This window comes from Patiria miniata, unplaced genomic scaffold (assembly GCF_015706575.1).
Source record: "Patiria miniata isolate m_02_andy unplaced genomic scaffold, ASM1570657v1 HiC_scaffold_20, whole genome shotgun sequence".
In the NCBI taxonomy this organism is placed as follows: Eukaryota; Metazoa; Echinodermata; class Asteroidea; order Valvatida; family Asterinidae; genus Patiria; species Patiria miniata.
The window spans coordinates 1,117,216-1,131,970 of NW_024037059.1; the positions used below are offsets into that span (position 1 = coordinate 1,117,216).

General features: G+C 39.9%; 1 protein-coding gene across 1 annotated transcript; it reads right to left on the minus strand.

The window, feature by feature from the left end:
* Positions 1-7,204: 7,204 nt before the first annotated feature.
* Positions 7,205-10,181, minus strand: LOC119727510 (BTB/POZ domain-containing protein KCTD16-like). The gene has a single exon (XM_038199407.1). The coding sequence runs from the start codon at positions 10,092-10,094 to the stop codon at positions 9,300-9,302; it is 795 nt and encodes a 264-aa protein (XP_038055335.1). The 5' UTR covers positions 10,095-10,181; the 3' UTR covers positions 7,205-9,299.
* Between the last annotated feature and the right edge of the window lie 4,574 nt (positions 10,182-14,755).

Consider the following 14,755-nt stretch of genomic DNA (forward strand, 5'->3'; position numbering starts at 1 on the left):
CATGAGTTCGTATAACGGTAAATGATCAGTGGCGGACAGCTGAATTTTGTGATCTTCATAATAAAATAGACGTAACTTATATGCAAATTACGTGACATTTACACAGTTCAATAACAGTCATGTACTTTATGCTTGAGGGTTTTGTTCAGGAAATAGAGCGAGCCACATATTTGTTTTTATATTTTTTCTAATTCGGTCACTTTCTTTTTGACTCAGCCTGTAGCAATATACTTGCACTCTATAGGCCTATACACCTGCCTATAGATATATTATATTATAGTAATTTTAATATCTGCCTCTACCATCAAATCAGAGGCAAACTCAAACTTAATGGTTATGTTTCTGCAACATTCAATATTTTGTTCATACCCCTATATACAAAAACACATACATTCACGTATGGGAAAATAACAGCCGTTCGGATACAATTTTTTCCACTTTAAGATCAAGCGAGCATACGGAACATTCCGTTGTGTTTACAGTTTGCTCATATAATTTCGGTAATTGGGTATTGGCGCGTTATTTATTTGCGAAATCGATGCGGCCATATGGCAAACTCCCAGGGAAATAAGGAGCCGGTAAATATGAATCCATGAAGTCTGTCCATTTATTTCAAATTTTCCTCCCTGAATCACGAGCGATGTTTGCTCGCATGCATGCGTTGAACTCTACAGCGCATAATATTATTCCCGTATCGCTTGCACGCAAGGGAATTCGCTCCTTTGCAAGCGGTCATGGTGCGTTATTGTTATACGTCGGAAAGCAAGTCAACACAGAAACCCTTGAAAGTGTCCAAAGTTGTTAAGAGGTTATGATAATCATGCGCGCCCAAAACTGCGAAGGAATAGGCCATGTAAGTAAGCAAAGCTGAAGAGTGTTTGGGCGGGTGGAATCCAACAAGCGTACGCACGCCGTACGACCACTTATCATACACATTATGGTCTTGAATGCTTTCCATGTGTAAGTACTCACACTGCAGCCTGTTTAGGCTCAAGAGGCATATCAAATTTTCGAAGTGAAATTTATTTTCTATCTCCAGCGCGCAATGAATGGAGTGTTTCTCTACCAATGTTTACCAACTGAGATCGATGCGGAACGCTTATTAAATGTCAATGTAAATGACTGACTACCAAATCACACTAATACAATATACTTTCGCCTCAAAATATTTTGAACTGGGGAAATTATGCTCTTTTCGTAAGACGATACATGTAGGCCTATACAGAGCTGAAGTTCATGCACTTTTCGGCTCGGATTGTTTAACTCATAATGTTGAATGAATAATGATGACTGTGAAATGGCACACGTCTAATCTTCCCCCTGTGGCCTAGCTTAATCCGATTACTATACACCATCAAAGAGTGAATCATAAACTCAGCTAACGTTAAATCATAAACTCAGCTAAAATTAAATCCTTAAATCTCCTATGAGGGCTTCGAATTTCTAATACAAACAAGCATTATAATGTGCAGTATGTACATATTTTATGTGCTATTTTTTCTTGTGGTGAGACTAGATTTAATTAAATGAATAACACAATGAACGGAAAGTGGATCTGATAACATTCAGTAAATACCGTGCCATTTACAGGAAATTCTATGCCAACGTATATGTAAACAAGTGTTGTATTGTTTGTTGACAAAAACATATCATCAAAATACCATTCAAAAACATATCGTGATTAAAATATTATATCAACTTCATTTATCTCTATATTCTTCAGAGAAGAATTGTGCAACAAATAAATAAAAGTAGTGTAGAGTTCCATCGCAAAACCCCTAACAAATGGCTGAAAGAATGTCCCCAAATGGTCGAGCTAATCTTCTAATCAAATTTTCCTTCGGTACATTAACATGTACCTGTAGGTATGATAAACTGTAACATAAAAGAAAGTGTTGGTACCTCGTAATGAATTAATCCGAGTACAAAAAGATGCAGCATTTTTAACGTTTTAGATAATCAGACTAAATCTTTCCTGTTAAATAACATCATTGGAAACATATAGACTTGTGTCTCCCGGTTAATCCAATATTCGTAGGGGGAACAATTTCCCTGCAAAATCAATCGATTAATTATGCAGTTCTGTATACAAAGACTGGGTCTTTAACAGCACAGCCTTTGCGAAGATGCGTTTAATTGCAAGGCGTTTTCATCCGACCTTGATGTATAGTCGCGCTGTCTCCTCGCCCTCTCATTCTAATTATCATGATTTCATTTGGCAGTACGCGTACACATGACCACGCGCTAATTTGATGCATTGCCTGAGCCGCCCGCCCCATCAGGGCATAATGCTCAGCACTATCGACGTATGTTAAATAGGAAGACATTAAATTGGTCTCCACACCAGTTTCTTATCTTGACGTGTTGGTATAGTGAGTAACGGACGGTGCACGATTCACCACGCGTATTCCGAAGAGGCATGGATACACAATTTGTTATACAGGGTGTTGCAGAAAAGAAGGAAACCCACTTTTGACAGGAATTTTAACCTATTTATAGACTAAACTTATTTGAACTGGGTTTTTTTATAATGTAGTGAAGGATAGCTCTTCAACCATACACGGTAATAGTCTTTAAATAAATCGCAAGAATAGTGTTATTATGCTAATTTGAATACAAGTCACCAAAATCACTATTGTCCACGTGTATAAGTCTAAAAGTGTATTGTTTTTTTTCATCTTCAAATCAAGCTCCGGAGCTCAGTCAAGCGAATGGAATAAAGCCGTCCGTGGACAAACAGGTTTGGCGCATGACATTTTTAAACTACCATATCTTAGAGACAAAATGTGCATTTGCAATCATTTTTTCCCGTCACTTATGCTTAAAGATCAATACCATTCAATTGAAGTTTTGAAATATGCTCAACAAGTAGGTGAAAATTGCTGTCAAATGTGGGTTTCCTTCTTCTTACACCACCCTGTATATGACTGGTATGAAAGTGGCAATCACAAACAGCTAAAATGTATGTCTTTGATAGTATTTATATATCAGTGTAAACACAAGATGGAACGATCATCACACTTTACGGAAAACTTACGGTTAATGAATTGATGTAGTTTTAGTATAACACCGCGACTGAGTCCCAGCGTTGCAGCCTTTTTGATATGAAAGTGAAACAACTACATGTAAACACCCAACAATCAAACCGGCTGCATCGGATTCAAATTCAATAGTGCTTGAAATTATAGTTTATGTGCATTGTCATGTACACAAAGAAAAGCAATTCAACGACTTGTATACAGAGGATATCTCATCCGAAGGGGAAAACCCGTTTTCCGTTTGAACATCCTGGTTGCCAATTCAGGGACGCGTTGCCGACAGCTGTCACTGTTATGACACATGCTGTGATATATTGTCTCTTTCATCTCCAGTTCTTCCTGGCTCGATCATTCAATACTACGAGGGACAAATAAATGGCCCGTATCAGTTTCACATGCAAAAATATATATGTTGAAGACACCTTCGGTCGTTTTGTTCAATAATTGTTATTGATGATCAGATAGTGACGTCAGAACAAAAGCTGCTTTATACATGTACAGAAACAGGCGAGAGTATAATAAAGACCTAAAGGTACAGTTAGACTATGAACATATTTGGTAATACTGAACGAGGATCGGGCCTATTATAAGGAAACGTAGCACAACAGGAAATCCTTGACACAAATGCATTACCTGTGTAACCTACATATATTTGTTATCGAAACACTCCAATTTACTCCTCGATCTTTTTAACAAGCTGATAGCTGTACTGACAAAAGGTTATGAAGCAGGAACTTAAGTGAAATATTAAATAACAAGCCTATGGCGGAAACGTGTGCCAGGCAGCAAAGCTTATCAGTTAATATCATTCTTGGGCACAGGCTTCTGTCAATGTGCGTATCATGGATCTTCGGTGACGAAAGTTAAAGCGAGTTTTAAAAAAAAGAAGCTAGGTCTGCTCCTGTACTAATGCAGGTCGTTGGCGCACACACGAGTTCGCAGATCTCCCCAGCGGCCATTTTGCAAGGCGCAGGTTGGAGCGTTGCAGACACGACTGGGGAGGTTTCTGTGTTGTTACAGGGTCGGGCACAGCGCAGGTGTGCGCGCACGCATGCCGATATATATGTGTGTGTGTGTGTGTTGCCTACATCTTAGGGCACTGAATTTTATTAAAAACCAGTTCCTACAGTGGGGCCCCTGGCTCTCATTCACATAAACGTGGAGACACGAGCTGGGAAAATCCTCTGGAAACCGGGATAGTCATGCTTATCAAGAACCAAACTGAGGCACTGAAAAAGGTCGATGCTGATTTTCCTTGGGCTATATAAATACGTGCGCCGATATCATCTGCCCCATTCTTTTAATTAAGCATACAGGTAAGGACATATCTCGGTCTTGTCGTGAAACGCTTAACTCAATTCATATATTACTTCACTAGTTAAATTATCTCACAAATCTATCCGTGATGTCATAACTGACTTTATCCCAGGGCAAAATACCACATCCGTCCCGGACAAAACTGTTGTTATCTGACTAATACATCTGCACTTTACCTCGGGCTTATTGCAGACACCTGTTTTGGGTGGGTTTTTTTAAGTGTTAAATACCATTTGAATATTGAACCTATTTATTAAAATGATAATGTGTTGACCAAATGTCTCTTGATAATGGACTTCCTCGTGCAAATGCCAATTTCTTGTAAAATTGGCCTCCGTGTACTATTCGGGCCGGCTAAGGCAATAGAGTACACAAGATACCCAAGCGTAAGTGATTCCGTCTGTCCAGTTTACATATGGCACAGCTTTGCTTATACCGTCGTACTTTATTAAAGGGCCCATGCAATGTTATCGTTTTTAATGCGATCTTTGAAAATGCATCTTCGTTTCCCATTTAACCTTATTTTCAATTTCGTTTCGCCATTTTCAAGGGTATTTTGGTGCCTTTTTGGTTTTCAATATTTTATGTCATTTCAGGTAGAAACTGTTTCAGTACCAAAAGTTGCCAGAGTTTGGGATATATCGCTGTAGTAAATTTTATTTTCTTTGGTGATTCGCTGTGGTGTCTGTACGTGCAAACCATGAGCAAACTTTTCTCACAGATATTTCCAATAGGCACATTTTTGGGTTCACAATTTGAACAGAAAACCCTTACACTGAACACTGTCTTCCTGAAATGACATCACAGCAACAGCGATACTTGTCAGGAAAAGCATGATTTTCTTTTCTTAAATGTTTAAAGATTTGCATTTTTTGAAAACTATTAGCCAAATATGGTTAAATGTTTTTCATACACATTTAAGAGAAGTATAAAGTTGCACAAAATGTTCCTCAGAAAAAAATCACTTCATGGACCATTTAAGTTCAAGATGGAATAATGAGTTTGTACTACATCACCAGAATAAATTATAAAATAAAAAGCTATCAATTTAGTTCACATCCAACCCTGGCCAAATTTATTCGAACACACTCACACTCTAAAAGCATCGCCACGATTCAGTTTCGAACTCTTACAATAAACTATGCAGATATATTTCTTTTCACAGAGTGTTGTACACACATATTACAAGTTACATATTTCTTCTTCTCATTTTTTTTTCAAGTACACTTCCGCGATTCCGCAGTTTGTTAATATTAACACTGTTTGTTGTTTGTTTGCACAATATATTTTTTTAGTTCCGGGATGAATTACACTAATTTCGTTCCCAGAAAAAAATACAGCTTTTTGTACACCAAGGGTAATGACACAACAATATTCATTCCATTCTATCGGCCTGCTTTACATCACAAGAAGCAACCTGCTGTGTGAAACATGTCAAAATTCAGATTAGGCCACTCAGCAAAGGAGAACTAATTTGTTTAGGCTAATGCAATTTTTTAACATCTGGGATTAAAAATCAATATGTTCCCTGCATGGTCGGATCCAATTAAAGAGGATCTAGAACTCTTTCAGTGAATGCAAACCAGGCTGTATTTAACACCTGTATTGCCATTCTCCACTGTTTCCAATGGTAATTTGAGTTACGAACACTTCTTTGAATAGTTAACATTGATCTAAAGGTGTGAAGAACAGAAAATCGTTTGAATTAATCCCATGTATTCAGTTATAATACAACGTATACATTCACCGACTAAAATACGGCTCCGGGATGTTGAATGTACTAAATAAACATTATAAATGAGCGGGTTTTTTTTGTTTCTTTTTAATAATCGGTCGGACTTAATGACTGTCATGCAGCAACAGCCTTAATGGCTGTCAGTAATCATGGACACGCTTCTATACAGCAGAAAGAATTCTCGACCTTGAAAATGCTTTCGGCTGCGAAGTGGCCAAATGGGAATTTGACAAGCTACTGCATTAGTGTTTCTCAAAGAAAAGCAATGTTTTTTTTGCGAAAACATTCAATATATAAAGCGAGTGTTAAAAAGACGATCATTTGTTCATAGAAAATAATTTTGTTTGTGACTTCCCCTGGTCGTTCTTGACGTCCAATTATATGTACATCATTCGAAATGTTCAATTTACTTTAATGGTCGAAATGTTACCCTATACTTTAATTTATCAAAAATGTTAAATCAACTAGTCAAGAAATTGAAGTTATCCAAAGTGAGGTGTTTTCATGTTCAACAGGGGTGTGAGTGACCACTAATAAAAACAACTGAAAACAGCTGGGAAAAGGTGTAAAAAGCTGAACTTTGGAAATCTCCAATACTTTTGTAAGTTAGGAAAAAAAGCTGAAATCCAAAACAAACATAGCCTGAAAATCAGTTTAAAGCTGAGATTTCACACCCCTTGTTCGAAGATTTAAAAATTCGTCAATGCTGAATGAGTGATATTAAGGTTAACTCCGCAATACATGATCAATGGGGGAAAAATGCAGTAAAAATAATAAAACTAGAAATGTGTTTGAGGACAAACACAAAACGTTTCGACTGTTTCTTTGACATGTGACAACGATATGACGACGTCAGTTCAAATTCCATCGATAACACATGTGACGTACGTGACATGTGATGACGACGACATGCTTTCATGTTCAAACATTTAACAATGTGTCAATGATATTTGATTGATATTAAGGGTAAGTCAGCAACGATACTTGATCATTGACAAAAATATGCAGTAAAAATAGTAAAAATTAAACAGCTGCTCCCGATACCATTCAACCACACCTTCTCAACCCCAACCCCCCACCCCCCCCCCCCCCCTTCTTAACAAAAAAACCCAAAGCCAGGGAACAAACCCGACATATTTTATTTTATTTTATTTACTTTATTATTATTATTTTTTTGGAGGGGTGGGGAGGGATTTTAGCTTCAAGGGCAATTTGGGCAAATACCTATCGGACGTATGCGAGAAATGCATAACTTAAATGACATTTCAAATGTCATAGGAAAGGAGGGATCGTTCTCATAATTTTTAACACTACACCAAACCCACTTTAATATTCGTGGCATCATAGGCACAAGGACATATAAAATTACGGTTATTAAGTTATTTTTTAATACAGGCTGGCCCCCAAAGAAACCGGAACGGCATACTTCCACTACATTGAGACTCAAACCACCTGTACCAATGGATGGAGACGCTTTTAGAGGAAATATGATACCAAGATCTCCCAATTCGGTACGTCCAGTAGTTTTTGCTGCAGAGCTCATACTATACAACTGATCATGTGGGTATTATCACATAACAATTAATACCTGTTTCCAATGGTAATTCAGCGGGACAAAATGACTACCGACTTTGTTTCACCAAATTGGCTCTAGAACAAAAACTGCTGGACTGAGTCAGGCGATTTTGGTATCAATTTTCTTTTAACAGAATTCCCCATGCATTGGTATGGGTTTTTTTAGCCTCAGGGTACCGGAACTGTACGCCGTTCTGTGTTTTTTTGGGGGCCATCCTATATAATCATTTAAATCCAGTTGGCTGATCAACAATACACTAAGACAATCTAGCGTTTTCCGTTTTCCCACTGACTTCGAAATGTACCAACCAAAGACGATGTGATATCACATAGCCTAAAAGCGGATCGTTATGAAAAAGTTTTACCAATTTGCTTCGTCTTATCTTCTATTGTAAAGTTATACAAGCCCCTGCGATTTAGGTATACTTATCAAGGAAACACCATTATCATGGCCATTAGGCTGTAATATATTATGATGCATAATTCACTACTACTCTCCTGGGTATCAGAGTGATATAAATAATGTACTTTCTGGAACATTCATGTTACCTAATGCTTTCATGGTGTGTCCGTGAGTTACATTACTTGCGTTTACATGTACTTCACTAACAACGCAGTGATGCATCAGATGCTATCGCCTTGACTCCGTGGATGGGTAATAGGTAGGTGCAGAAAATGTACTGTTGGTCGGGCTTGGTGCTTTCTCGTGTGTTTCGTTTTGGTAAAACCCTAAGGGGCATGCAAACAAGCCAAACACATCTAGGCTGGTACTCGCTGTCTGGATACTATAAAACACACATGATGCTGCATGAAGACTTCTGGGAGCTAGACCAGGATATACGGTTTGTAAAAATGAAAGTGCTCACATGACATGACACTACGACGCTCTGGCTAGATGATGTTTTCACGATTTACAACTTGGATGGAGAAAAAAAGACGGCAATAATTTATTGACAAGGGGAGTGCTGACTGTTATATTCTATCACGTCATCCAAACGATGATTGCCGGAACCAAGCGAGTAGATTGAGCGAGTTCACAGCAGCTATACTATGGCGGCTTCAAATATCATCATCGGCACGGGGGGAGCTATTATTAAAACACATCAAGCGGAGGCTCCTCGATTTCGACGCTCCACGGCTTGATTAAAAATCGTCGAGACGGATGAGCGTTTGTGTCGCTCGGGCTCCAGTGCAGTCCCGCGTGATCAAGCTGCACCGTGAGATGAAGGGTTGGCGTGCAGGCCAGAAAGAATCCGCCGAGTTCTGCCAGGAGAAAGACCACGCAACCGTTTCTATTCACGGTTGTCAGATAACATCGTCGCTTGGGAATGGGGAGAAAAGCTGATGGAAATTCATCCGGTTGTCCCCGCAGGCAATTAGAAGAGGCGGTCCCTACATGATGTCAACATCGAATGAGGTTCTACATTCGGTGGCAATCTTGCCAGTGTTTTCACGGATTAAGTTATATCGCTTATGGTTGCCGACATAAGAATCTACTGCAGCTCGAAGGATAAGTAAGTTTACTGTTTGTGCAAGGGGAATATCCCGGTGCTCTTTTAGGTGTTCATAATAGGATAACACTCAGTTTCGTGCATAATATGGAATGTTGCAAGTGTGATGCGATTTGTACATGTCTATAGGCGTTGGAACACGAACTCGTTATAATGGTTCCACTTACTTTCGTCACTCTCCGGTGGACCGGAGCTCGTACCGGACGCGCAGCAACTGACGAACTTGAAGTTGCGGGTGGCAAGCAGATCGAAAGCTTGTTCCAGGTAGACGTGTTTCAGATAGAATCTGGCACTGTACCGAGAGCTCATGCCGCGGTCCGGATCGCGGGTCTCGTTCAGAGAGTCCCCAAACACCTCCCTGGCCAGGGCCACGCGGCCGCAGACCAGAATTCTCTGGATCTTGCGGAACTTGACGTCGGCGAGTCCGTCGCGCCCGAAGGCGAAGGTCCCCCGGTAGCCGATGGTCAGGAATCCGGGAGAATCCGACCTGTCTCCGCTGACGGAGTTACCGACATTGTCGGCTGTACTGTCGGCTTGGGCGGTCTCTGACAGTGCACTGGCCAGGCGTGGAAGCCGGTAGTATTCTGCCTCTTGCCGCAGTCTACCTCGCTCGCAGAAGCTCTCCGGTAGCACCAGTTTTTGATTGCGCAGGTAATCCAGTATGTACTTGAAGAGCGAGCCGTCGCGGTCTATGAAGTACCGGCCCCGTGAATCTCTCTGCAGTGGCCCCCTTGCTCGACCGGTGAACATTTGGGTCAGCAGGGAGTCCCCTTGCTGGGTCAGGGTGGACAGGGCTGTGGTGTACAGCTGCCCGCCAACGTTGAGTTCCACCACGGCGGGGAATTCGGCATCGGATGACATGTTGGAAACACGGCACTCGCACGATGCAGTAGGCTCGATCCTGTTCACGATAGACATCTACGCCCAATGGACCATCACCCAGCTCCGTCTACTACTAGTCAATATCTGAACGGACGCACACAGCATGCAGGGTTGATATTAATGTGAAGGTGGTTGTCGGCTCCTAGATCCTGTCACGGTCACCACTATCTATGCGCACGAAACTCCCTAGCCTGGGCAAAATTATTTCGCATGGGAAATTAAACAGAGATGCTGGTTGGCCGACTCAACGCGTACGGGGATAGAAATCATCATAATCAACGAACGCTGCGAGTGAGGGTCGGTGAATATTAAAAATCGCGAGGCAGCTGCACGGTTCGCGTAATAAAAAAAATGCAAACCCTATTTTTTCCGTGAAATGTACCGGTATACTTTGGCAGTATGTGAGCAACTGCTGATTGAACTGCAAAAGTGGTTTGAAAACGGTTTGAACGCCAAACAGCTGAAACGTTTATCAGCAGTGCAATTTTAGAAAATCTTTGGTTTTTTTTATTTTTTTATTCATTCACATATTAGGGTACCTTTGTATAAATATCGACATTCTATAGATTCGGTGACTGAGGTTTTATGTATTTAATTTCCCGTAGCCAGTCACAAAAATTTGAATGTAAGATAGAAATGAACTTACTTGAGAGATGTCGCAATATTATTGTGAGTGGTACGGTTACACACCTATGTTTCGACACCCTATGTTCCGACTCCCTAACCATATCCCTATCACAATCTTATGTGCGGTGCGGGTTGTCGGAACATATAGATCACCAGTGGTACATAGTCGCTAATTGCTAACAATTAATGTTGTTGACAATTAATGTTTTCGGTTTCAGTGTGTGTCCCTGGTTTCTGTACAGCGAGAGAGGCTCTTCGCTGTTCACCATAGTAATTCAGACACAGTTTCGGTGTTTCTATATGGAGTGCCTTGCAGTTTCAGACAGGTTTTTATTAATGTGTCGGACATAATAAAGCTAATTGGAGTTGATGTGCTGGCAATATGGAGGTATCGTATATACTGCGTATCATGTGATCGTAATCGCCGGGCTGACCCAGTGACGGAAATCCGTTGGACGTCTCACCCGTAGCAACGGGAGCATGTATGGAGATGAGGACTGGGCAGTCACGGCATGCTCGTATCGGCAAGTTAATTGAATGAGTGACTGGATGTCAATAATATTTTATTGTTCATAATTCCTATACAGCAGCAATAATACTACGATGCTCTTACTCAAATGGCATTGGTGCAGTATTTAACACTGGATCATGGTGGTTTTGGTTTCGAAGTTTGATATTAAAACATAATCATACGCAGTGACTGAAAATGTTGAACATCACTGGGTAATTTCACTGATTTTTGTGTGTGTAGCCTACTCCAATATAACTGGGTATTAAACGAATGTAGCAGAAAAATACCCCGACCGTCTTCGAAACAAAAGACGATTATTTCCTGTTTAGCTTAATGTGGCTGAATTATTTCTTTATCGGATTATTAATTTTGCAACTTACCATTATTCTAAATTTTGCAAGATCTACCGATAATTCTGAAACATTTTGAACGCTTACAGCACTTCAAAGTATCACATTCGAATAATGTCAATTTGTTGAAAAGAAAATATCAAAATTCCTCCTCGATAAACTAGTGCTCAATAATACCCCGCGACTTTCAATTCAAGATATATATTCAAGTACATGCAAGCATTCTCATTGATGTGCACCGAGGTAGAGTGGGAAAAGATTCCATTATGCAGGTCCATTACTGGTATTGGCGTGAGCTGAAATCACTTCGTCTTGTTTGGATAAATGGCATGCCGTTTCGGGCACAAAATTGCCGGATAAATACATGCGGAATGCATTTGCAAAGAAAAGAATTGAAGACGAACTGCATTGTGTGCGAGCTGAATGATGTCAGGGTAAAATCAGAGGGCGGTGTCTGGAATATGTCTTTTCATGTTGGATCAGTGAATATATAGATGTTGGTGTTCTGTAATGTATTAAAGTAGCGATTGAATTATTTAATTTAATTTTTGTTTTGGCGAGATTTCACCATTAAATTAGCAATTCAGGCTTGCGAGCATTATCGGATTTCGCAACGGTCAGTGGTGAGCCAAAATTTGATTTCGAAGGTTGTTCTGTGCTTTTAATTTGTTTAAAACGGAATTTAATAAGCGATTGAAACTGAAGCACGAATTGCGACATGCCGCGTTCGATTTTTTTTTTTGCGTGGTTTTAAGAGCCAATGTTTCAATGGGTTTAGATATTATTATTAAAAGACTGTAGACAAAACTAAAGGTTTTATGTTGAATATTCTTAAATACCTAAGACCCTTTCCTATTGGTCGAGAGCCCGTCACGTGGCCGGTTTCAAACAGTTGATAAAGACCAGTCGGCTGGTCTTAAACACTTTTCCAGTGTAACATGAAATGTGGACTTCTATGAAATCAGGTGCTTTTTATACCGTTTATTGGTTGAACGTTCACAATCCTCACGTAGGCATGCGCAATAGTACATTCGATGGTCCGAAATTCAGAATACACTGACACAGCTGTGTTCTGCGTCACATCGCGCAGTAGGCGCGACGCGCGAGCCAATATGGTAATAATAATAAGGTATACCCTCGTCTTCGGCTCGGGTAATTATCAGCATTCAGACTCCAACCGGTCTTAAACATAGAGTTTAATGCCAACCGAGCACACATTTTATTCCCTGTAAGTGTCTGTTTGGTGTCACAAGGAAATTATCTCAACTTGGGAGACTGCAACGAAGGGGGTTTGTGTTTATTTTTTTTAAACGTTCGTTTTCTCAAACTTTTATTTTGTCCGCTTCGACAGCAGTTCGTATTTTAATAAAGAAAAATAAAGCGGAAACTACCAAGTGCAACAGAGGTTACGGCTACGCTAGCCACACGATATAGTGAATTTGGCTAAAATATCACTGTGCATGCCAATTAATATGCACATTATAAAATATACCATCTTTGTAATCCATACTCTTCTGAAGAAGATTGTCGACAGGGGATTTCAGAATGTACACACATACTGGAATTTGTATCCTTGTGGAGACATGTCTTTGTTCTCGTGTAGTAAAGCTTTCGAGTTTGAAAGTGTAGTTTCAAAATGCTCTTATTTTAACCAGAATTAATTTCCTTGGCTGAAATTCGGACTTAATAATAATATCCCTTTTCTAAAACTCTTCCATTTGCGACAAATCAACATACCTTGGAAATTCCTAGTTTTTGAGTAAAGTCCACACATTCGTGATAACCTTGTGGAGACGTATTCATCTATAGAAATTGCCCTGTGGAGACGTATACAATCTTTTGTTCCCTATTGTGTGCATGTCTCCAGAGGGCATGGTGTATCAGATCACCATTAACATAACTCCATTATAATTTGTATAATTTGCAAACCATCTAATGAAAATCTGCCTCAGGGCAGATAGCAAAAATGATCCGATGTGACCCTATTCAAATTTCCCCGCGGCGATATAGTGGTCCCTTTTGACCTTCCTTGGCAGCTAAACCACTCAACCTTGAACCAGAAATTATAACTACACACACACACCACACACACGGACATGAACTTGTACAAGTTGTTTTCTCACCAGGAAAGATTTTATGACCTTGCGACATAATCGAGCAGTGCAGATGAGCACTTGATATAATTATAATGCAGTGCGTACGTACGTCTGTCATACAAGGCAATATAGTGACAGCGCTAAGTGTTGTGTATTTTTCCTTTTATGTACCCTACGGAAGTGCAAATGGGACGTCACCTCCTGTCGGCATGTAGCAGCCAGTGTGTACATCCTGTACTGTAGGAATACCAGCATGTACCGGAATGGATTCAAAGTAATGCGAAGCAGAAGCCATATCCAGACCTAGAAAATACACAATTTACCAAAATACAAAATCTTAAAAATTGCCAAGGGCTGACGTTTTTAATTCGAATTTTTGTGTTTCTCCAAAATCCAAACGTAGCTGAAGACGATCTCTGTTGCGAAATGCCATACTTCATTAGGGCCTATGGAATCAATTTTGTCAAAGTAAGCAGCGATATCTATCAGCGTAACGTAGTGGATATTTTAGCATGTTATGCTAAATTTTAGCGAGTGAGTCATTGTAAAGCAGCCGTTATAAAAGAAAAACAAATAGGTGGTGCTAAAATTAAATTTAGGAGCAGATCCTTTACATTTGAGGCACTCTTAAGCAAAATATCGTTTTTCAATGCCGTATCCCGCGATAAAAAATATTTAGTTTTTCAGCGATATTCCCGACGGGTTGAAGAGAAAAAAAATGGCTTCCAATATACAGACATGAGAGATATCAAATGTCATTGGGAATGGATTTCAATTACTTAACACAAGTCACCCTCTCGTAAAGGCATTGAACTGTCAGTCAACCTTACGATAGATCCACGGGCTGACCCGTGGATCAACTGAATGCTGAGGTTAAAAGTTGGGGTTGTGATTTCTGATATTAAGTCAGGAAATAATACGTCAGGCTACTGACGAAGAGAAAAAAATAATATCCGAGCAGGAAACGGATTGCTCCGTGTGACATTCTGGGGGGAAATCGTGATCATTGTGCCCATTACCAACATGTTAAAAGGAACTGAGAGGCCTTGGTAAGCACATTGCAAACCAGTATGATTGACATTCAGGTCAAATTATGTGCTATTACATGGAAGG

Excerpts from the sequence above, each read along its gene's own strand:
- LOC119727510 (XM_038199407.1), bottom strand. The coding sequence starts at position 10,094 with ATGTCTATCGTGAACAGGATCGAGCCTACTGCATCGTGCGAGTGCCGT.